The 25,194-nt window shown below is 52.3% G+C and overlaps 1 protein-coding gene across 1 annotated transcript in view; it reads left to right on the forward strand.

Moving 5' to 3' along the window:
• LYRM4 (LYR motif containing 4) overlaps window positions 1–25,194 on the forward strand; it is an 86,683-nt gene that overhangs the window by 18,463 nt on the left and 43,026 nt on the right. The window contains exon 2 of the mRNA XM_065913009.1: window positions 3,285–3,405. Coding sequence (XP_065769081.1) covers window positions 3,285–3,405 — 121 coding nt within the window. The remainder of the gene's footprint in view (window positions 1–3,284; window positions 3,406–25,194) is intronic.

Here is a 25,194-nt window from a genome sequence, read left to right on the forward strand (position 1 = left end):
GGAGTACCTGGGTGAGTATTTGTTGTGATCTCACAATAGAGAAGGCTTGTACCTATGATGTTTAACCAGAAGTCGTAATATAGAAAGTGATACACTTGACGGAACGAAACACTTGTACTTGACAGCGCACAAACGTAAAGTCAGATGGCGGCCCAGGGAGGACTTCACGACTCATCCCAAAGGGGTAGCTTCCTCAACACCATCTTACAAATCAGTCAGAAAGATCACTCAGTTAAGAAAAGGCAGAGAATATGAACAGAGACACAAATGCCTTTAAGCGTGTGAAAAACTGGTCGGCAGCACTCATAACAAGCAAAATGTAGTGTAAAGTGAGATGGGAGACCGTCTTTCTCCTGTCAGGCCGGCAGAGATCAGAAAGTTGACCGCACGCGTTGGCAGTGGTGCTGGAAGCAAGCGTGCACACAGTTCTGGTGGGAGCTCGCCCTCGTCCCTCTCAAGCGTACACAGTGCTGGTGGGAGCGCGCGCTCGTCCCTCTGCAGAGAGAGCTTGGGCGACATTTTATTAAAGCCACATATACACATGGCTTTTGCCTTACCACCTCCATATCTGTGAGTTGACCGCATATACACACATGGGCGTGATGCTGCAGGAAAGAAGAACATTGATTGTAATAGCAAGATGGAAAACTAAGTACCCATTCATTAGTAAGTGAAAGTCACTCTGTTGTGTCCCGACTTGGCAACGCCATGGACTATACAGTCCATCGAATTCTCCAGGCCAAAATACTGGAATGGTTAACCTTTCCCTACTCCAGGGGATCTTCCCAGCCCTGGGAGCGAACTCGGGTCTCCCGCATCGCAGGCGGATTCTTTACCAGCTGAGCCACCAGGGACATGAGGGGCCCGCTAATGGTGGGTCTCTGTGCTGTGGGTCAGCTCGCTTGTACTGATGGGAAGTGATTGCCCAGATGTATTTTAATTCAGGAATTAAAGGTGCAGAGTGTGCTTAGAGCTCCATCGCTGTGAAGAGGAATATACACATGGAGGGTTTACTACGAACCCAGTGTCTTCGGGAGACTTCACAGGAACCTGCATCTAACGGAGCAGAGCGTTGGGGGCCGGAGGGAGGCTTCTATACCTCTGGCCTCGGTACCTGTGACGTTCAGGGTTTGGAAGCGTCTCTTTTAAAAGCTACATGATGTCATAATTTGTGTAGCCGCTTCTCTGTTGTTGAACATTAAATTAAGGTGGTTTCTATCTTTAATGTTTATAAACAGTTCTGTAGTGAATATCTTTCTGTGTACAGCTTTGTTATTTCTACAGGATCACTAAGAGTAGAATTAGTGGATAAAGGATTATGAACATTATTATAGATTATGATGCCCTTCTCTCCACAGGAAGTGTAGTTCATATCCCACCATCAAACTGTACATGCCCTTTAAAAAAAAAAATCTGCTAATTTGATGGACACGAGATTCTACCCTGTTTAAATGTACGCTTCTGTGATTACAGCTGAGGCCTCATATATTTATGTCACCCTTCTCTAAGTTTAGCCACTCTAGGCTCCCTTGTGAATTATTGGTGCACACCTCTCACTCATTGACTGTGGTCCTTCTCTCCTTCTACTCGATTCACTGAGGATGTTAATCTTTTGTCTTATTTGTTCCTAACTGAGTTAGGTCTTTAAGGACATGGAAGAGTTAGCCAAGAAATCAGGCTGAAGAAGGACACTCCCCCTGTGGAGAAATAGCAGGCCGGCCGTCAGGAAACTCCGGGTCTTCCCTTGAGGCAGGAGCCGATGGTTCCTCCTGGACGTGGTGCTCGACAGGGTGGGATCGAGGACCAGGGACACCCCGTCCGTGCTAATGCGCTTGACCCTTGTGGTGGCGGTAAAGCAGCAGGCGGGGCATTCATGGGCTTGCTTTACCACTTCCCCCCAAGTCTGAGAGCCTTGGGCTCCAGAGCGGCGTCTTCTGATGGTAACTTTACCTCCTCACTCCCATGCTCCTCACTGGTCAGCGTCCTCCTCCTCAAAATAGCGAAGCTCGGCTGTCCCACTTAACACTCACTGCTTGTCAATAGCTCTTTCCCTCATAGTGCTCTCAGCCACTTTTCCTAAGGCTTGCTTGGCACTTGAGCTATTCGTAGCAATACTTGAAGTACCGTTGGGAGATGAGATGATCTTTCTACTCTTTGTGATGCCAGAGACAGTTTTTGGGTTTTTTAAATGCCTTGGCGAATGAATAGCAGCTTGGCTTATACCAAGTACAGCTGAAAAGCACAGAGTCTGTTCAGCTGTTTGCAGAACCTAGTTCTACCATTTACTGGGCCATTTTATTATTATTATTATTATTATTATTATTATTATTATTATTATTACCTCTGAGTTGTAGTGTGTGCTTGTTAAATCGGATAATGCACATCCCATTCTGAGCACAGTCTCCTGTGCCTGGTGCATGGACCATACGTCATAGATGTTATTTCTTGTCCCTTTGGACCCTCAATACAGTTTGGCAAATGACTGGAAAACAGCTGTTTTCTTTGCGGATTTCTGAAAATAGAAATCTGAGGTTATACTTACCTATGTTGCATTCATTTTTACCAGCTTAAAGTTCTTTTTTTGTCCTTTCTGGAGGTATTTTTCCTCTGACCTTGGAGTTCAGGGTTTTATAAGTAAATATCTTGACATGGTCATCTGGTTATTAAATCTCCATGAACCCTCTCAATATATTGTTACCAATTTTGAGACATTGTCTTCCACTATCACTTAAACTACCTACTCAGTCCAGTTTGTCCACGCTTACTGTGCATGGACTGTAAAGCATCTTGGCGTCATCTCCACTCTCAGCTGCGGCGGGATCCCAGTATGAACCATGCGTGTTGCCATCCACAGGAGGAGGAAACAGAGGGCGGGGCGAGGTTGGAGAGCTGACCCCAGGGCGGCATCCGTCACTGTCTCGGCACCCGCGTGCCTACATGTACGGCACCTGGCTGCACCTCAGTCCTGGCTTGTCTCTACGCGTTGAGGGTCAGTTGTCCGTGTTAATGGAGGGAAGCCAGACGTGAACGGCTCTGAGGAGCCCGTCACCTGAGGAGCGTTGTCTGGAGCCCCATGTGACTTGTCCAGATCACCTCCCTAAGCCTGTTTGCTCAGTCCTCCCAGGAGAGGAATGGATGGGCCTGTGCCCAGAGCAGCGAGCAAAGGGGATTCTTCCAGGGGCGCAGCAGACAGCTGATTCCTAGGGAAACTCTTGTGAATTCATTTAAAAGCATTGTTTCAGACACACTGACACCTTTTCCTCTTTTTCCCTGTGTTCATTTAGAACTTACGCCATCAGGAGGATAAGAGATGCCTTCAGAGAAAACAAGAATGTGAAGGATCCCGTAGAAATTCAAGCCCTGGTGAATAAAGCCAAAAGAGACCTGGGCATAATCCGTCGGCAGGTAAGACGGCCAAGGGCGTTAAGCTTTCACACGTCCCCCGTGATTGGATGTCACAGCTTTGGTGTTTGTGAGTCACACCCAGGATCATGAGACTCTTCCTCTTGCTCATGTGGACAGAGATGAGCTGTCCTGTCACTCATTCAAGGGGTGCGCGAAGGAAGTGCCAGCTATCCGAATTCCCAGGGCACAGGTCCTCTGGGGAAGCTGGGTTCCCACCCGTTACTAGATGATGGTGCTTTAAGTGTGGGAAACCTTGTTAAAATTTCGTCTCTTTGTTAGATGCATTGCACATTGATATGTGGACGTATGTCAAAGAGTGTAAATATATTCTACTTTTCCCGGTGTTGTAAGATCATAGCTCCAGACGGTGCCGCCCTTTTCCTGAGGACGCCGTTGCTGGTGATGAGCCTGACTTTTGTCGCCGCGTCGCAGTGTGTCTGCAGGTGTGAAGTGTGGCTGCGTTGCCCCGACCCCACAAGGACCCGGAGAGGGTTTTGTTTGCTCTTGCAGAAGAGCCGGCCGTCGCCTTGGCCTCTAGCTCTGCTCTTCTCGCGAGGTGGACGGGGCCTCGCCGCAGCCTGGCCTCCGGGTGGGGCGACGTGTCCTTGTCTCTGGAGAGTTAATCAGGGCGCCAAAGGCGGAGCAGCCTGCTGCCCGCTGGTTTTCTCACCCTCTGAAAAGTCCTCCTTTCCGCTCTTTTTCTCTAATTCAGCACTGGTCACACCACAAGCTCCGCTTTGCCTCCCCTTGTTTATCGCTCGTCCTCGCAGGGAGTTTGTTTAGCTGCGGAAGGACACCCTTACATTTTCCAAAGGCCCATGAGTGTGTTAGAGGGGCTCCTTCAGCGTCATCAGGAGATCCCAGCGTGGCTGACATGATGTCATATCATGACTTGTGACATGTGTATCGGGATATATATTTATATGTCTGACCCTTCTTCATGCTTGACTCGAAACCATAAACCACTGCTTCATAAAAGAAGCAGTATTAAAAGCTCGTTTTCATCTTATGTCAAAGTTAATAGTCTTGTTATGTTGCCTGCATCATAGAACAATCCCTTCTATAATAACCTTTCAGATTCTGACAGCTCTTCTTGAGTTCTGCAGTTATCTAGGAGTAGAATAACTCGGCCATTTCTAAGAAATGATCTTTAACTAAAGGCATGAAGAGATAATAGGATCGTCAGAAAAAGAAACTGGTCTGCAGATTTCCAAGGATGCCAATAGTGGCAGAGAAGTGAGTTGCCCTTTTGAAAACTCTAGAAGGATGGCCTGCGCCAGGCATCAATGGGGGAGTTTTATAGGATCCTTTATTACCTGAACTTGGGAGAACAAGCAGCCTGCATGTTTATTTTGCATAAATTTCAAGAAGATGCAGTTTTTGGCATTTTCCCACACAGAGGTTGGCAAGCACCTCCAAAACAGACTGGTTTCCTCTTTTACTGTAAAGTTGCTCAGAGTAGGATCTGGTGAAAAAAGGGACCTGTACGCAATCTTGCCACCATTTCTTCTGTTATATAATTGTCTGTGTCACTTCTCAGTTTGAAATGTTTTATTTTTTTTAAAAACTGGATAGACTGGCTCTCACCAGACATGGCCAGTGAATCCGCACAAACCAGTTTCAAACCCTGGGCCGCGGGCCGGCCCTCCCCAGGACAGCCTGCCAGGCGCGCCTTTCTTGATGGGGGCGCGGGGGCGTGCAGCCCGCTTCCGGGCACACGGCTTCTGTGTACCCGCCAGAGCAGCGGGGGCCTCCCTGCCGCGTCAGGACTGTGCCGATCCCAGCGTCACATTGACCGCAGCTACCTGATGAGATGGCCGCGACTCTCGGAGCCGCCTCAGGCTGAGCTGGCCAGGCTGACCTTGGCCTTGAGGCCGTCAATGAAACGGCCTCGGTCAGTCTCCGCCCTGCTGTGTGATCGCTGCGGCCCACCTCCCCGCCTGCCCCCTGCGCTCTGTTCCCCAGGGGCTGCAGGCTGAGCTTTCTAGAAAGTCTGAGCCGGTGACGTGCCTGCTGGAAACCTCTGGGGGCTCCGTGGGCCGGCCCGGCTCCCCCGCCACAGCATCCCGGGGACCCCGCGCTGCCCCCGCCCCGGCCTGACCGTCCTGGAGCCCGAGTCCGCCTCGCGTGGAACAGCCTCCCCAGACCTCCCGGAGCTGGGCTCCCCTTGCCACGCCGGCCTCACTGCGATGGCTTGCGTCAGAGTCAGTCAGCGGGCAATGACGCGTGACGCCCCCGACGGCCGCCGGCGCGTCACAGCGCCTGCACGCGGGTCAGTCAGGAGGTCCAGGCCGTGCCCTCGGTCCGGGGTGTGTGCCGCCCTGAGCCCGCCTGGGTCGCGCGGATGGTCCGCGGGAGGAGGGAGGGGATCCGGCGACCGGAGGCGTCACCTCAGCCGCAGTGACCCCGTCACGTCTGCCTCCGCGGGCGCTCGCCCTCGGAGACCGTCCCCCGGGCCGCTCCTCCGTCTCAGCAGCATTGCCCCGGATGAGAGCCCGCGGCCGCCTCTCCGGCCGCCAGGCACACACCGCGGTGAGGCAGCTCTCAGGCCCGAGCATCCTCTGGACGCGGCCCCGCCTGCTGCCCCCTGTCCTCGCAGAGGGGCCCGGCTGTGACGCTGCTGACGGCCCAGTCGCACAGTGAGATTCTGCAGTTTTACAGAAGTCTCCGAGGAAAGATTGCTTCTGGTTGTCTAGGCGCAGAGAATCCAAGGTGCGGGAAGGCTGGCTGCCCTGTCTCAGGGGGTGCCCGCCAGACATGCACTCAGGTCTCCATTCCTGAGGGCAAACTCCGCAGTTTCAGGACGTGAGCTCCTGCGTCCGGAGAAATGTCAGGATAAAGATACTTTCAAGTCCTCCCCCAGTTTTGTTCCCCAGACATTTAAGGACTGCGTCGTCCTGGCCCAGCCTGTCCTCAGAGACCTTGCCCATCAGGGGCCAAGACCTTTAGTCTTCACATGGCCCCCAGGGATTCCAGCAGCACCAGCAGCGCACACCGGCCTTCACCACGGCGCGGGCGACTCACCGCGGGAAGCACGTGCAGGGCGCGCTGCCCTCCGCGAGCACGTGGGCTGCTTTCCTCACTGTCCGTAACTGCGGCCCACGGACGGGAGCTGGCCGGCCGCGCCGTCTTTGTTGTGGACACGCTGTTGTGGACCACCCCCTGCCAACCCCAGGTATCTCTCTCCACCATCTCTCCCCTTAACCCCAGTGCCCCTCTCTCTACCACCTCCCCCTTTAACCCCAGGCCCCTCTCTCCACCACCTCCCCCCTTAACCCCAGTGCCCCTCTCTCTACCACCTCCCCCCTTAACCCCAGGCCCCCCTCTCCACCACCTCCCCCCTTAACCCCAGGCCCCCTCTCCACCACCTCCCCCCCTTAACCCCAGTGCCCCTCTCTCCACCACCTCCCCCCTTAACCCCAGTGCCCCTCTCTCTACCACCTCCCCCCTTAACCCCAGGCCCCCCTCTCCACCACCTCCCCCCTTAACCCCAGGCCCCCTCTCCACCACCTCCCCCCCTTAACCCCAGTGCCCCTCTCTCTACCACCTCCCCCTTTAACCCCAGGCCCCTCTCTCCACCACCTCCCCCCTTAACCCCAGTGCCCCTCTCTCCACCACCTCCCCCCTTAACCCCAGGATCCGCTCTCCACCACCTCCCCCCTTAACCCCAGTGCCCCTCTCTCCACCACCTCCCCCTTAACCCCAGTGCCCCTCTCTCCACCACCTCCCCCTTAACCCCAGGGCCCCTCTCTCCACCACCTCCCCCCTTAACCCCTGGCCCCCCCTCTCCACCACCTCCCCCGCTAACCCCAGGCCCCCATCTCCACCACCTCCCCCCTTAACCCCAGGCTCCGCTCTCCACCACCTCCCCCCTTAACCCCAGGGCCCCTCTCCACCACCTCCCCCGCTAACCCCAGGGCCCCTCTCTCTACCACCTCCCCCGCTAACCCCAGGCCCCCCTCTCCACCACCTCCCCCGCTAACCCCAGGGCCCCTCTCTCTACCACCTCCCCCGCTAACCCCAGGCTCCGCTCTCCACCACCTCCCCCTTAACCCCAGTGCCCCTCTCTCTACCACCTCCCCCCTTAACCCCAGGGCCCCTCTCTCCACCACCTCCCCCCTTAACCCCAGGCCCCCCTCCCACCACCTCCCCCGCTAACCCCAGGCCCCCCTCTCCACCACCTCCCCCGCTAACCCCAGGGCCCCTCTCTCCACCACCTCCCCCCCTAACCCCAGGCCCCCCTCCCCACCACCTCCCCCGCTAACCCCAGGCCCCCCTCCCCACCACCTCCCCCGCTAACCCCAGGCCCCCCTCTCCACCACCTCCCCCGCTAACCCCAGGGCCCCCCTCTCCACCACCTTCCCCCCAACCCCAGGCTCCCCTCTCCATCATCTCCCCCCCCAACCCCAGGCTCTCCTCTCTCCACCACCTCTCCGCCTAACACCAGGCTCCCCTCTCTCTCCAGCTGCCTGCATCCTCTTGTGCCCCATAACAGCAGAGACATCTGCCCACTTTTCTATAAACTCTGTTTCCAGATAGAATGGTTTCGTAAAGACAGCTTGAGCCTGGCAGCTCATGTGAGTTCTTCCTCTGCTGAAACCAGGTTCCGGACCAGCCCCTGCCAAACCTGGCTTCCCTGTCCACTTCCCAGGTGGGGTCAGAAAAGTGGGAGAGGCCCTTCGCGTGGGTGCCAGCTGTGCCGGGAGGGTGCACGGAAGTCAGCGGAGCACGGGGCCCGGGCATGTGGCTCTCACAGTCCGGGCCGTGGAGAAGTGATGGAGGACGTTCTGCCCGAGACATAACAGATCTGGGTGGTTCACGTGAGACAGAGAAGCAAGAGCGTCAACCAGACTCTGCTTTCATCTTTGTTCTTTTCTCCATTTTGCTGTTCTGACTAAGTATTCGTTCTGATCCCTCTGTATAAGGCATTTATGAGACTGTCATCACCCCCAGCTTAGAGGTCCGCATTTGTCACGCCCTTAGGATTGTAAGCACCCTTCTTTTGTAAGGCTGTTTGCTATACCCCGTAACCTGCAGGGAGGGCGGTGCCCAGCCTGGGTCGCTCACAGAGATGGTGAGAAATCACAGAGAGAGCATTTCGCCAGCATTCTGAAACGGCTGCCTCCCTGGCCTGATAGCCCTTGCCTCTGGGAGAAACGGCAGCAGGAGCCCCTCCCGCCTCACTCCTGAGCAGGCCCCGCGCCCGTGTTTCTGTTCTCGGACGAGATCTCCCTCAGCGTGCGAGTCACAGTGATGGCTTCAGGGGGTCCAGCTGAATTCTAAGTGTGCAGCCCCTTTTTGTTCAAACCTGCTGAAGACTGACATGTCTGTGCCAGGCTTGGGGGTACGTCCAGCTGTGCGCTGTGCGTCAGCGGGTCCCCTGGGAAGGACCCTGCCGCTCTGCTGGGCCCAGGGCCGAGGGGCTGACAGGGTCCCAGCGCCTCAAGCGTGTAGGCTGGCGAGTGAGCACCGGACGTAACCTCCACAGGATGTTTGCCACTGCGCCAGCGATGCGATATTCATGTACCCAGCCCAGCAGGGTTTGCGTCCCTTACGTGTTTAGATGGGGACGTACACTGTTAGCTGTAGGCTGCAGTTACACCCTGAGAAGGTCAGCAGGATATCGTGTCTTCTAATTCTGGATAACAAGGTGTTGGAGTTATACCATTATTGTCAGCTTTTTTTAAGTGATAACAAGATTCCACACCATGTCAGCTGTTCTTTAATGAAGCAGCTGAAATAGTGGCTGTGTCGGACCCAGAACTGTGACCCTGCCGTCATACGTGACTCAGGGTGGACACCGTGCACAACCATTGCAGATGCCAGGAAGGGGGCTGATGTCACGGGCGGCAGCCTGCTTGTGAACCCGCACGTCATCCTGCAGACAGCCTGAGAGGGTGGGCGTTTTACCCACAGGTCTTGTGGGGAAAGCAGTCTGCACTTTCCCTGTCCTCTGGCTCACTTTTAGCTGAAGCACTGTTCTGGTAGTCTCAGGGGAACCGCTAAAGTTTACTTGGCAGTCGTTTTGATGGAGGAGAGGAAAGTCATCTGTAGATTAGGGACATTTAAACTACACGGAAGGAGTTACACATCATTCACAGTGTCCAAGGGGCAGAAGCGACCCAGCTTCCCAGAAGGACCAGCACTGCCTGATCGCCCTGGTATGAGGCTCCCCGCGGGGTCAGGTGCAGAGACGGGGGAAGGTGGTGGTGGCAGCCAGGGGCTGGGGGAGCGGAAAGGGGAGTCAGTGTGTACATGGGTGTCGTCTCAGGTTTTCAGGGTAAAAAAGTCCTACAGATGTGTTTTATAACAATGTGAATGTACTGAACACTACTGAATTGTTGATACACACTTAAAATTAGTCAAGATGGTAACTTCATGATTTTTTTCAAAAATCAAGAGAGAATTTAAAAATTCTCTCTTCTCCTAAAGAAGAATTTTATAACCAATCATCAATGTTTCTTAATTGAGAAAAATAAAATGAAGTGTTTTAGACACTGACTGACATTTGAGGGTGGGAAATGTAAGTCCGTTGGACCTTGAACTTCAAGCCTTCAATTCCTCGTCTATAAAATTAAAGGATCACACTGTAGCTCCAAGGCTCCTTCCAGTTCTGAAATGGCGTGGTTCAACATTTCACATCAGTATCTGTCCCCTTTTTGAGTATTTGCAGAAGCTGCTGACGCATTTCAGGGAAGTTACTGTGTGCGCAACTTTCCTCGGCCGCTTCCCACCAGGACCTTAACTCTCCGGAGTTTCGGTTCCAGGCGAGCAAAGCTGAAGGCCGGCCCTGTATTTGCGCCGTCATAAATTCCAAAACCTTCTCCTAGCCTGAGCTTTCTGCTGCAGAGAAAGTAAAAAAAAAAAAGCTGGATTGTTTTATTAGTGTTGCCTGCATCTCAGCTGCTAGCCTTCCTTTGTGTCACTGGTACTAAAACATATTTTCGAGGAGAACGTTTTCCTTCAATGAAAGTGGCAGCAGCAGGTGAAGAGCAGTAAGGCGATCACCCACAGGCTGGAGAAGGATGGGAGTGCTCCCCCAGGCTCCGCCTTAGGGTTGATGCTACTTTCTGTTTGATTGACCCCTCCCTGCTCCCTGGCTGACGTCTCGGGGACTTTGATCCCACTCTGCCAGGCAAATCACACACACACTGCACTTTTGCAGTTCCAGGCCCATTTCTTCCCTATTTATCAAGAGCCCATTCTGTGCCATATAATTAGGAATTGATATTGTAAGTTTTTTAGAGGCAGAGTTGGGGTGGAATTAAGAGGTCCATCAGAACCTCACAGAAGTCCTTTCTGACTTTGACCTTCTGAAGGGAAGCCAGTTCTTTCCGTTTGAGATACGGTCTGTTCACTCATTTCATGGAACAGAGCATGGAGATTATAGGGGAGCCCAGGAGGACTTCACCCTGTGCTTCTGTAGATCAACCAAGATGAGCTCAAAAGCTCAATCTCATATTTAAAAAAATAACAGTGAAGCAGTCAGAGGCAACGGAGATTTATATACTCTGTCCTGGATTTGAATAAGTCCTCCAGAAGTCCACATGAACTTATATACAATGACCAGAATTGCCTCCTAAGTGGAACCTGTGTCTTTGGATAGGTGAACTGTTTCTGTAGGGATAAAAGGTTCCCCAGCCTCCTGAGAATGTTTCAGAAAGCAGAGCAGTGAGAGGCTTGTTTAGTTTCATAGTTCAGCCCATGTATGCCATTTATTTTTTCACCCTATTCAGTATATAGTTCCTCTGCAGTTAAAAAAAAAAAAAAAAAAAGACTTCATGCAAGAATTTAAACCAGTGTCCTCTCTGCTTTTTCTAGAAATGCCTCAAGTCTGGGGCCATAGTGTTTCCCCACAGCCGGCTTCTTCTGGAACAAATGCCTCTCAGTTGGAGATCAGTCATTAACTCGCTTCACTCCTCCAGGGTTGACGCGCACAGAGCAAGACTCCAGATCCGTCTAGAGGAAGCCTGTCCCACCCCTGCCTTGTGACGTACAGTAGTGGCTTTCTGCACACAGGCCCGTGTGAACTCAAGAGCTCACACAGCAGCTCTGTTTGGAGAAAACTGGCAAGAGTTTCCTTCGGGAATTTTTATCTTGGTGTCTGTCCTTCTCCCGTCTCATCTAGCCAATGAGTCTCCTAGTCTGGGCGGCCAGGCCTCCTCAGGCTTGAACTCCTCAAGAAGCTGTTTTGTTGTGAAGCAGCTTAAGTGGGAGCAGACACTGAGAACTCCAGAGCAGAAAGGACACCTGCCTCACAGGCAGGAGGCGGGCGGCTCATCCCAGCTCTGACGATACCGCCTGTGGGGCCTGGGCGGGGCAGAGGGCTGCCTTGGGCCCTGACCTCACAGGCAGGAGGCGGGCGGCTCATCCCAGCTCTGACGATACCGACTGTGGGGCCTGGGCGGGGCAGAGGGCTGCCTTGGGCCCTGCGTCTGTGAGGGGCTGGCTTCATCAGTGAAGGTGGCGGTGGTGGGTGCTCGTCACCAGCGTGGGTCCATCACGCCTCCCTGGACCCCGACGCCGTGTCTCACACAAGCACTGTGAATGCCCAGCAGCAGCCTTGTGAGAAAGACACTTGCCCTCCCGCGTTCGATGCGGAGGTTCAGACGGGGCGTGTGGATGGTTCTCCCGGGACACAGAGTCAGAGGAGGACAGCCCACGGCTGCTCGGGCAGTTCTCAGAAGAGGAGCCACGCGGGCTGGCCTTACCTCCCCCGGAGGTGGGAGGAGGCAGCCGGAGCGTGTTCCTCCTGTTGGTTCTCAGAACCCCCCAGGAAGGCAGCGGTCCCCCTCATGAACAGCGTATCCCTCAGGGCTGGTCTTGCTCACTGCTCAGAAAACTCTCTCAGCTGTCTGCCTTAGAAAGGGAAGAGCAGCACAGAGCCCCCGTCGGGCAGGGTGGAGGTCGGCCACCTTGTGTGAGAGCGCGCCTGCTCTCGGGTCTGGGCCCGCAGCCCCGTCGGGCTTTCCCAAGCGGCTGTCCTGCCGGCCTCCCGCCCGCAGTCCTTGCTCGGTCATCGTCCCTCCGCGCCGTGCTCGCGCCCAGGCTCCCCCCAAGCCCACAGGGCACGCTGCCCCCTCGCTGAGCAAGGGACAGAGGGGGCCCGCGTGCGTCACTCTGGGTTTCTGTCCCAGGTGCTCTGGGCGCCGGCGAGCTGACGACCCAGCCCAGCGCGCGTGTGAGAGCTGGTCCTCGTCTCAGCGCTGGGTATCTGCCTTTCGTGGGTTTTACCTGCATGTGTGTGAAGGGCGGTTTCACCAATGATCACACACAGTCAGGTGTCTGCCGCTTCACTCAGACACAGCTAGGAGTCACAGGGAAGAGGAGAGGCTTCGCGCAAAAGGCACCTGAATTCAAATCCTGACGCTTTTCAACGCCCCTCTATCCTCCGTAAGGGAATTAAATCACTCTTAAGACTTGATCATCATTCACTGTGTCTTCTGAAGCCCAAGGAACACCATTCGTAAGTGAAGGCTAGTCTTGTCCCTGCTGTGTATTTGAAATACCAGAACCAAGGGATGTGTCAGACATGCTTTCTCGTCCCCAAACCTGGTAATTAAGGCTGTCATTTCACAGATTGCTCAGTTATAAATAATTGAAAGGCTCTAAAAATTCTCTGAAGTGGGGCCCTGTAATAATCTTAGCTTTATTCAATAATGCTGGTGTGCATTTAAATCAGTCTTTTACATAGCTTCTTTTTCTTCAAGCATGTCCACTTCATAGAGCCTAACAAGTGCTTCTCTTCTCACCCCCCCCATCTCGCCTCCTTAATGCTGTAAAAACCACCCCCCCCCCGAAGTCGCATAGACTCTCCTTCAGTTCAGTTCAATCGCTCAGTCGTGTCCAACTCTGCAACTCCATGGACTGCAGTACGCCAGGCCTCCCTGTCCATCACCAACTCCCGGAGTTTATTCAGACTCATGTCCATTGAGTCGGTGATGCCATCTAACCATCTCATCCTCTTTCATCCCCTTCTCCTCCCACCTTCAGCCTTTCCCAGCATCAGGGTTTATTCCAATAAGTCAGTTCTTCACATCGGGTGGCCAGAGTATTGGGAGTTTCAGCTTCAGCATCAGTCCTTCCAATGAACATCCAGGACTGATCTCCTTTAGGATGGACTGGTTGGATCTCCCTATTGTCCAAGGGCCTCTCAAGAGTCTTCTCCAACACCACAGTTCAAAAGCATCAATTCTTCGGCACTCAGCTTTCTTTATAGTCCAACTCTCACATCCATACGTGACTAATGGAAAAACCATAGCCTTGACTAGACCTTTGCTGGCAAAGTAATGTCTCTGCTTTTTAATATGCTGTGAGGTTGGTCATAACTTTTCCTCCAAGGAGCAAGCATCTTTTAATTTCATGGCTGCAGTCACCATCTGCAGTGATTTTGGAGCCCAAGAAAATAAAGTCTGTCACTGTTTCCACTGTTTCCCCATCTATTTGCCATGAAGTGATGGGACCAGATGCCATGATCTTACGTTTTCTGAATGTTGAGTTTTAAGCCAACTTTTTCACTCTCCTCTTTCACTTTTGTCAAGAGGCTCTTTAGTTCTTCTTCACTTTCTGCCATAAGGATGATGTCATCTGCATATCTGAGGTTATTGATATTTCTCCCGGCAGTCTTGATTCCAGCTTGTGCTTCATCCAGCCCAGCATTTCACATGATGTACTCTGCACATAAGTTAAATAAGCAGGGTGACAATATACAGCCTTGACACACTCCTTTTCCTATTTGGAACCAGTCTGTTGTTCCATGTTCAGTTCTAACTATTGCTTCCTGACCTGCATACAGATTTCTCAAGAGGCAGGTCAGGTGGTCCTGTATTTCCCTTTTGGAATTTTCCAGAGTTTATTGTGATCCACACAGTCAAAGGCTTTGGCATAGTCAATAAAGCAGAAGTAGATGTTTTTCTGGAACTCTCTTGCTTTTTCAGTAATCCAACGAATGTTGGCGATTTGATCTCTGGTTCCTCTGCCTTTTCTAAAACCCACTCAAACATCTGGAAGTTCTCGGCTCAGGTACTATTGAAGCCTGGCTTGAGAATTTTGAGCATTACTTTACTAGCGTGTGAGACCACTGCAATTGTGTGTAGTTTGAGCATTCTTTGGCATTGCCTTTCTAGTCTGTCAAAACCCGAGGCAGCATCACCAGCAAGTCCACGAGCCGCTGGGCTTCGTCTGGAAAAGGCGAGGAATTGGGTGACTCGCTTTCCCAGATGCTGACAGCACAGGAGCTCCTTCTGTGACTGCTCTCTGTAACACGCCTCGTCGGGGTTGGAGTGGAGCTTCCTTCGCAGTGTGGATCTGCACTCAGCCGAGCGTGTCCCAGGGTCTCCTGCACAGATGGGGATGCGCACTCGGAGCTCAGTGCCCACCCGTCACTGCACACGGGCCAGCCTGCCCCGACCCTGTACACTGCAGACGGCCGTCGAGGCCAGCTTCCTCCCGTGGGCGTGCAGGGGCGTGAGGCCCCCTTCCACGCGTGATGTTTTCTGAGTTTGAAAATAATTGATAGTGATAGTTAGATCCCAGAAGTGTACCTGTGAATGTTGGATTTTGAGCAAGGTGAGGTTTGTCACTGACCCTCTGCGTTTACTGAATTGACTTGAAACAGCTTGGCCGCCAGGTGTCAGAGGCAGCCTGTCGCGTTGACGTGGGCCGTGGCTGGTGGCCTGCCTGAGTTATGTAACGGTGGTTCCCACTGTCAGCTGCGGCCTCGGGGCCAAGTCCAGAAAAGCCCTTGGCTACACTTCACAGACGCTTTTAACAGCCAGCAATAGCAGGGACGTGGTGTGGATCATGGCGGCTTTTGGGGACCCATGAGCTGTGACACAAGCCGCCCTTCACGCAGATGACAGACTGCAGATGCTTCGTCACCAGGGAGACATTCTTTACTGGACTCGACAGACCTCGCAATGGGGTGAGGAGGGGAGACTGGAAGAGAGCACAAATCTTGTCTCTGGCTCTGATCCCACTCTGTCTCCGCTGAGCAGGCTCAGCACGCGCGTTTTCAGTAACTCTCAGCTGTTGTTTAAAGTTTGCAGCTGTCCCTGTAGCTGTCCGTGTTTTTCTTGCCATGATCGTATAGTGGTTAGTGCCTGCATTGTCTGCAGCTGTCCATGAGGAGCCCATGTTTCCCTCTAGGCCAGCGACCGTGCTTGTCCTCTGCTGGGCAGTTTAGAGAGCCGTTAGGCGGCGACGTGGCCGCTGGCAGGGGCCCCTCTCCCTGGTGGCCGGCCGCCCCCCTGTTGACGGGTTGCTCTGTCAGAGAGACGGAAGCGACCCCCTCTGCCGGGACGAGAGGATCCAGCTAGAGCCAGAGCAGCGGCACGGTGTCCCCACCCGTGGGAGACACCCCAGTGCCCGCGGCCCGGGGACACGTCCCGGTTTGGTGTCAGATCCTGGCCGCGCAGGCGGCGCGGCTGCGGGCCCACCATGTGCGCGCCTCGTCCGTGCGCGCAGCTTCTCCGTGTGCGCGCCCAAGGCTTCATTCGTGTGCGCCTCCTCCGTGCGCGCACCCAAGGCTTCATTCGAGCGCGCCTCCTCCGTGCGCGCACCTCCTCCGTGCGCGCACCCAAGGCTTCATTCGTGCACGCCTCCCCCGTGCATGTGCCCAAGCCTTCGTTCGTGCACGCCTCCCCTGTGCGCGCGCCTCCCCTGTGTGCGCGCCCAAGCCTTCATTCGTGCGCACGGCCTCGATGTCCTTCCAGTCGGACCCTCCCGAGTGCGTCTGAGTTGAAGTGGCCTCGCGGCCAGTGTGGGAGGGCCTCTGTTTCCTGGCCGCCCGCATTCCCGGCCCTCCGGGGCTTTGAGGTATATTGACAGGCATTGCTCTAACTGCCCATGTCAGAGCTTTGGGAGCCTCATCAGTCTCACGCTTCTCTAACTGACATCAATAATGCGTTTGCATCTGTCAATACTGCCTAATTGCCGGGTTCTAAACAGTGGAGCCTCTGTGATAAGTCATGCCTGCAGCTATCTTCAGACATTAAGGCTTAAGGCTCCTGTCAATATTTTGATGTGCTATAAATTGTTTCTATGAGGATTTTTTTCTGAGCAAGGAGGAGCTGTGCAGCAGGAGACAGAATTGAGTCAGTGTCACCACGTGAAATCCAGCTGAAGAGGCAGACCATCCCAGTGCAGACACCGGCCGGCTGCCTGCCAGGCCGGTGCAGTGCACTCCCGTAAAGCTGCAGTCACTGTGCCCGTGAGCGCTGATGAGTCCCGAGGACAACGTGCGTGCCAGGGCCCTGCCCAAGGGAGTTGGACCCAACGGTGGCGGATATTGCCAGGAAGGAGGACTTATCAGCTCGCTTTTCCAAAGAGGAAGCTTGCTCAAGTCAAATGGTGACTTTGCAAGGCTCGGTCTCACCCCCAGGGCTGGTGGCATCCATGGCTGGACTCGACCTTTTAGGGACCAGCTGTACCAAACCCAAAGAGGGGGACCCAGTGTCAGAGCACCGGCTCCATGGCGTGTGCTACGCAGCTGGAGGCTCTGGGATGTCTGGCTTGGGAAAAGATGCGTTTGAAGGCTCCGGAAGTCTGTCCACCTGCGGGAGGATTAGCCCTGGGGTCTGTGCATCAGGCAGCGAGGCCAGCCCTCAGACCTGGCGGGAGGCACCGCTGTGACCCACAGCCACGCCGTCCGCAGCAAGACCCGGGCCAGCCGCTGCCCTTGGGCAGGTCACTTGGCCGCCGTCTGTGCCCGTGTCCTCAGTCACGATGGGAGTGACGGCCGTACCTGCTCAGTAAGGCCGTTGAGGGTTCATTGAGTTAATGCAGAGAAGTGCTTCCGATGGTATTGGGCATGTGGGGTGTGTGTGTTATAGGGTTTGCTGTTGTTTCAGTGTAAAGCCAGACTAGGTGTGCAGAAGAGTGCTCTAAAAACGGTTCAATCTTTGTGCGTTATTTCTGCAACTGTTTATGTACTAGACACTGTTCCAGACACTGGGATACAGCAATAAATGATAATAAATAAGATAGATCCTGTCCCTGCCGCTACCCCCATGAAGCTTACATTCCGTGTTAGAGAGACAGGAAGTTACCATGTGAATCAGTGAATCACCCGTCCAGCACGTCAACAAGCCGCGTTGAGAGACGAGCCCCCAGCCCTCCCCTGAGACCACTGAAGACGCCCTGGCTGAAGTCCTTGTGAGCAGGGGCTCCTCCTGGGGGCTTTCACGGGGTTCCTGACGCCCCTCTGCCAAAGAAGGTTGGTTGAACTTGCCTCCTGTGGTAGCACAGGAGCACCTGTCGGTGATTTAAAAACAAGGATGCGTTAAGGCTGCGTGCATGAATATCTCTTGCTAGTGATATTAGCAACTTAAAAAGCTTGCAGTCTCCCCGCAGAAGCTACACCAAAACACCCAAGGCCAGGCCTCGCCCTTGGGCCTTGTTCCCGGCCCCTGGAGCTGTCGCATCCACCTCCACGGCCGCTGACCCGTCCTGTTCAGGTGGAAGTGATGCCCTTTAGATGTCGTTCACTGAAAGGCCTGTGGGAAGCGGACTCCTGTTGGCTCAACAAAGGAGACGGTCTGAGAGGTGAACACACCACTCAGGGCCTGTGAAGTCTCAGGCTTCCGTGAGCTCTGCGCTTTGACTGAAGTGACTTCTTGGTTTATTAGGGTTGGGGCAAGGGGGTGGGAATCAACACTTTCTGTATGTTAAAGTCCTCACTGTAGCCTCATAAGGCCTGTGGTACTTGCTGACAGCATTGCTGATGTTGCAGATTTAACTTTGAAGAGGTTCACGGTACCTTCTGAGTTTGTGCTCCACTCAACTGCCAAGGTAGGCGCCTGAGACAGCTCACGGGCTGACGTTAAAACTCGTCCCTCAGGCATATTTTTTCTGAATGAAAAGTAGCGTATCACTCTTCTGGATGGTTTTCTCCTTTAAGAAATTGTTTTACTTGAACTTGAGCAGCTTATGTAAAAGAATGAATATTTGCCCTTTTCTTCATTTCACCAATGTTGACATTGGGCTGCAGACGTCATCCTCCCTCTGTGGGTGTCGGTCGGTATCTCCTTAGGACAAGGACATGTGTGCCATCGCAGGCTGCCGTTTTCACACCTCAGAACTGGCATCGGTGAGTGCTGGCTGACGCACAGTCCATTTTCACACCTCCAGCCCCACCTTCATAACTGCCTCTGAGCCAGAACCCATTCAGGCCTTGAGAGGTGCATTCACTTAAGAGGTGTAGTCACATCTCTTAAGTCTCCTTTGATGTGGAAGAGACCCTCTGCCTTTTTTTTTTTTCCCCAACTTTCATGATATTGGCATATTTAGTCTAGACTGTTCTCAGTCTAAATCAGTCAGCGTGTCTCTGTTATGTTGCTTGGAACAGACCCTTCGGCAGGAACCCTGAGTGGGTGGTGAGGCATCTCCCTTTCCAGCCATCAGTAGCCCACAGTGCCGGTGGGACCGGTGTTGCTTTGGGCTCAGTTTGATCCTTTGTTGAAGTTGAGGTGAGATTTCCATTACAAGCATCCCACATCTCTTCATGATTAATAAATAAATGGTTCCCCATCAGCCTTTCGCCCAGTGGTTTCCAGACCCATTAACGCATCTTGCCTGAATCAGTTATTACCTCGTGGTTGCAAAAGGGTGACTCTTATAACCTCGTTGGCTGCTCCGCATCACTTGGGGGCCCTTTTTAATGACTGTAAGCTTCAATTACAGTCAGGTGTGTTTCTCACTCATCTGTCTTGATTCTCCCAGTTTGGCAAACGCATGATCTTAGCCCGGGACTCGGACGGCTCCCTGCTGACCCACGCTGGGGGTTTGTCTTGGAGTCAGGTTCCGCCCCGGGTGTCACGTGGCTCCACCGTTTCTCCCAGAGGCCTGGGGGTCGGCCTGACCTCAGGAGGACCGCAGACGGCTTCCGTGAGCTGCCTGCCGGCAGCTGTTCAACCTGCCTGAAACTCGGACGTGAACGCAGGGGCGGTGCGGGCTCGCCTTCGTCGATCCCTGGGGGTCACAGCCGCGCCGGGGCTGCCGGCCTCCTCGCCTGAGGTCTGCTCAGCATCTCACGGGTCTCAGGTCTCTCTTGCCTAGTGGTTTCTTTTTATGCCTCCCAGCATTTTATGTTAGAGCTTACTAGGATGTGTTTCTTTTATCTCCCAGATGTTGACAATTATTCGGTTTCCTTTTCCTCCCTCTCCTGTTAGAGACATTGTGGCTATAAAATCCTCCGCGTACAGTCCTGGCTGTTTTCTTAAGACAAACTTCCAAACTTAAAATTATTGGGTCGAAGTGTGTATGTGTTCTTAAGATATAAACACAGTGCCTTACATCTGATATCACCCCCAGAAATGTGTCCGCCTCAAGCAGAGTTCCGCTTGCGGTCTCTGGGTTTCGGGGAGCGGCCTGGCGCTCCTGCGGGACGCGCCCCCACGCGGCTCTCTGAGGCCCCTCGGGCCCCTTCAGTCTGCCGTCTCAGGCGCGGCTTTAATCCGGATGAGCGCCTGTGAGACAACAAGGGGTTTTTCCATTATTTGTTCATCAAAATGTGTGTGATCTCACCGTGCAGGTTCGTTTTTCAGGGGCAGCGTTGGGGTGTCTCGAGTTCCCAATCGGTTCCTGCAGCTCTTCTGTCGCCTCGGCACACGGGGAGCCCTCCGCCTCACCATCGGTCATCCACGCGTTTGAACTCCTGGAAGCGAAACAGGAGCAACCGTAGGGTGACGGCAGTTTTAGAGCTGCACTGGGGCTTGAATTTTCCCTTCTCAAGGCACATTGGTTGTGTGATGTGACGTATTTGCGATTAGACCCCTGACCAAGCCGCAGCTCTGAGCCGGCTTCTCCACGGGGCCCGGAGGTCAGCACGACACCTCGGCTGTGCTCTCGGGACTCCAGCCCAGGAACATCCCCCGGCAGGCACGGCAGCCCAGACAGGTTTTTAAATCGTTCTTTCAGCTGGGATAGAACATATTTGCCAGTAAATTCTTTTTACTGAGGAAAAGATGGGGATTTTGAGGTCACTGAAACCCACAACTGTCTTCCTGCCTCGCCGCTAAGACATCAGCTTACACTGTCTGCTGTGTTTGCTCCAGGTACTCACTGTTGGGCAGCTGAGACACGGCACAGAGGATTTTTTTTTTTTAAACTGAATTATGTCCCAGGAAAGAGTCTGACCAAACATGCTTCCAAAGGTGTCAGAGGAAGGGGACTAATTTAAAAATGATGTTTTCTGGTATCTGATGTTTTCAGTCACGTGAGAAGTGGTCAGGTTATAATGCTGTGTGTATGTGCATATGTGTGTTTACGTGTGTATATTCGGCTGGAAGGGGGGTAATTTTAAAAACATCTACTTCTGCTTCATCAACTACAATAAAGCTTTTCACTGTGTAGGTCACAGCAAACTGGGACATTCTTCAGGAGGTAGGAGTCCCAGACCACCCCACCTCTCTCCTAGAAACCTGTATGCAAGTCGAGAAGCAACAGTTAGAACCAGTCATGGAACAGTGGACTGGTTCAAAATTGGGAAGGGAGTACGAGAAGGCTGTATGTTGTCAGCCTGCTTAAACTTTCATGCAGGGGCTTCCTGGGTGGCTCAGTGGTAAAGAATCTTCATGCCAATGCAGGAGACACGGGTTTGATCCCTGGGTTGGAAAGATCCCCTGGAGAAGGAAATGGCAACCCACTCAGTACTCTTGCCTGGGAAATCCCATGGACGGAGGCGCCTGGCGGGCTGCAGTCCATGGGGCCGCACAGAGTCAGACACGACTTAGTAGCTAAACAGCAGCAGACAGTGCACCTTGCAGAATGCTGAGCTGAATGCATCACAAGCTGGAAGCAAGATTGCTGGGAGAAATATCAACAGCCTCAGACGTGCAGATGATATGGCCCTGCAGAAAACAAAGAGGAACTAAAAAGCCTCTTGATGAAGGTGAAAGAGGAAGAGTCAAGGAAGAGCTGGCTTGAAACTCAACATTAAAAAAATGAAGATCATGGCATCCTGCCCCTTCACTTCATGGCAAACAGAAGGGGGAAACGTGGAGATTGTGACAGATTTTATTTTGTTGGGCTCCAAAATCACTTCAGTCAGTGACTGTAGCCATGAAATTAAAAGACACTTGTTCCTTGGAAGGAAAGCTATGACAAACGTAGGTGGTGTATTAAAAAGTAGAGACATCACTTGGCTGACAACAGTCTATAGTCAAAGCTGTTTTTTCCAGTAGCCATGTACGGATATAAGGGTTGGACCATTAAGAAGGTTAAGCACCAAAGAATTGATGTTTTCAAATTGTGGCGCTGGAAAAAATTCTTAAGAGTCCCTTGGACTGCAAGGAAATCAAGCCAGTCCATCCTAAAGGAAATCAACCCTGAGTATTCATTGGAAGGACCAATGCTGAAGCTAAAGTTCCAATACTTGGCCAGCTGATGCAAAGAGCTGACTCATTGGAAAAGACCCTGATGCTGGGAAGGATTGAGGGCAGGAGGAGAAGGGGGCAACAAAGGGTGAGATGATTAGATAGCCTCACCAACTCAATGGACATGAGTGTAAGCAAACTCTGGGAAATAGTGGAGGACAGAGGACCCTGGCATACTGCAGTCAGTGGGGTTGCAAAGAGTCGGACATAACTTAGGGACTGAATGGCAGTTTTAATTAAATAGCATTCAATTAAATTTTAAGTGTCAGAGACTGTCAAAGTCTTCATATTCAGCTGATTATTGCTCATTAAGATTGTTCAGAACAGGGGCATCACTACTACAGATATCAGATGAATTTTCTTCTAAATGGACTTTTCCTAGTGTTACACTGGACTAAGGAAAGCATTTAATGTCAAGGCTATTTAGAAGTGTTGAGGATTTGTAATTTGAGGCAAACTGTTTAAAAAAAAAACAAAACAAAACTCAAGGAAATCAATTATTTTACGTCAACTCAGGAATTTATTACAACTCCAACATACTTATTCCATGTGCTTTGCATAATGCTTCATAATTCCAAGATAAACTGAGAACTGATTCCAAAAAATCCTATGAAGAAATTAAAGCAAGGAAGAATGGGCTCCCTCTCAGTGAAATCTGAGGCAGATTACCGCACAAGGGCCTGGACTCAGGTCTGGTCCTGCCGTAACTCGCTGAGGACCTCGGGGAGAGTACATCAACTCTTTGCCTCTGTCTAGTTCGCAGCGATGTCAGTATCAGTCTGCTTTTCTAGCCCAGGAAAAACGTGCTTTGAGTCAGAGCAGCTTCTGTTGTGTAAAGAATTATTGAACACAGTAGCACTCTAATGAAAATGCTTCGATCTGGGGACAACAGTGATTAGATTCATAGATTAAATGAAGCACATATTGATTTCTTAGGTGATGTCGCCACCTCTGTGCATTGTTTTTTTGTTTTTTTTTTTTTCTTTTTTGTGCTTTTTGAGCTCTCTGCTGTCACCACTAACCGTCATAGAAAAATGTAATATCTTTTTAAGAAATGTGATCATCAACAGACCTGAGTTACAAGCAGCACTTTGGTTGACTCTGTCCAAGGTACCGTCAGAGCACAGCGCCAAGCACTTCTCAGTTGCCATAAATTCACGTGAAAATGTCGGGGCTCACTGATCCTCCCGTGGCTGTGATTGAGAAGGAAAGCCTGTTCAAGTCAGAAATCTGCTTTCAAAGCCTAGGTTGTGATCTTAGGCTTGCTACTTAATTTCTCTGAGATTCAGTAAAAAGGAGGCTGTTGAGATGGAGATAGTATAATAATGTTATATAGTCTAGAAGTCCAGAGTCAGGTAATAATTACATGTGATAGGGCACTGGAAAACTGTAACGTGGAAGAGTTCTAATACTGATAATCACATTTTTTTGAGCACTTACTTTGTACTTTGTACTGTGCTAAATGATTTACCTGCACCGTTTCAGTTAGCCTTCCAGCCAATACTCCGAGATGAGGAAACTGCCTTCTAGGGCAGTTCATTAACATACCCACTGTGGCCCTGCCCCCCTAAGTCAGGGAGGCAGAGAGAGCCTGGCTTTAAAGCACTGTAGATAGGATTTTCATGACCATGTGTTAAAAAAGGGGAACAAGAAGCATCTTGTGACTTACTGGCTAGATAACTTGGAGGGGGTTTTGGTTTTGTTTTTTTTCTTGAAATTTATATTAATTTCCTTTTCTTTTTTAAAAAATATTTATTTATTTATGTGTTTGGCTGTGCCGTGTCTTAGTTGTGACATGTAGGATCCGCTTCTCTGACCAGGGATCGAACCCAGTCCCCCTGCATTGGGAACGCAGAGTCTTAGCCACTGGCACACCAGGGAAGTCCCCTACTTTTCATATTTTAAATCCAAGTAATGCACTGTCCAGATGAGACATGTATAGGCATAAAGGAAGATGCTCTCCTCCTCCTGCTCTCCTGGCTCTAACTCTCACTTCCTATGTGACATTCCAGCGCCGCCTTCCAGAATTCCCTGCGCATTTAAGGTGGTGTGTCGTGGGTGTGTGCACTCTTGTTAACTACTGCTGGTGTTCCACAGTAAGACCATGTTGTCATTTACCTGGCCCCATACTGCTTGCCTGACATTGGTCTCAGCTTTTTGCCATTATGAGCAGGGCCAGAGTAGACATCCTAGCACCTACATCTTCATTTAGGAGAAAATCCGAAGGAGTGAGCCTTAGAAGCAGAGACCCCCATCCGCACGCTGCCCGGCAGCTCCCCGTTCCAGAAGCCTGTCCTCACCCTCACCCTGCAGCCCTGAGAACAGCGAGTGTTTTCATCTTTACCAATCCACTTTGTGAAAGACAGTATCTCTTTAGTTATGGGTCAAGTGAAGGATATTTTATGTATGTTAACCATTTATCTCTTCTATATTAATCAGTCTTATTTATTTTTGTGTTTGTCACAAATATGTGTTTCCCATTTGTCATTTGTTTTTTACTTTGTTCACCACTTCTTTATACAGAAGATCTTAATTTCTGTGTAGCTACATTCTGTTTCATTGCCCCTGCATTTACATCGTGCTGAATTCCCACCCCAGGATTATAAAAGTTCTCTTGTACTTTCTTCTGGCGCTTCTATAGATGCTTTTTTATTTTTAACTTTTGATGTACTGAGAATTTATCTTGGCCTAAAATGAACTTTTTCCAAAATGATAGCCCCTTATCCCAGTACTGTTTATTAAAGAAGTAGACATGTCTGTCTTTGTGGAACTTGTCAGACGAGAAGACCCTCCGAGCCTCCCTTACCTGGCGAAGAAGCAGTTATGGTTCTGCTTGGGCTCAGGCCTCGTGTCCTCCCTGGGAGCCTGGTGCTTCAGGCCTCCCTTGTAAGACAGTCCATCCTGCCGCCTCCCGCAGCTCTCACAGCCCCACCCGCCCCCAGGCTGGACCCCAGCTGTCTGGAGCAGCTCCTCCAGAGGCCCGGGTTCCTCACTGCCGGGAGCCCCCGTCTGCCTGCCCTCATCCTAGCGCCTCAATGCGTCTGACCCTGTGACCGTGCTCCGAGGGCGCTCCTCCTCCGAGCCCCTGCCCCTCCTCCCTCCTGTAGCCCTGCTCTTCCTGGGGTCACCGCCGCCCCTGACCCCTGAGGACCACCCCCAGGTGTGTGTTCAGTGCTCACAGCCCCCTGCGCACAGACAGAGCAGTGAGGCCTGCTGTGGGCCCTGAGCTGCCCCTCACCCTCCAGCCCGGGGTCTGTGGGTCCCGAGCCGCCCCGACCCTCCAGCCCAGGGTCTTGGGAGCTGCTGCGTCTCTCCCAGCCTCCTCGAGGCTATGCCTCTCCTACTGGACCTTGGGTTTCCACGGGTGGAGACTGGATGCAGTGTATTTATATTAGACTAGAGTTTTCCTTACGGA

This window comes from Muntiacus reevesi, chromosome 20 (assembly GCF_963930625.1).
Source record: "Muntiacus reevesi chromosome 20, mMunRee1.1, whole genome shotgun sequence".
Taxonomy (NCBI): Eukaryota; Metazoa; Chordata; class Mammalia; order Artiodactyla; family Cervidae; genus Muntiacus; species Muntiacus reevesi.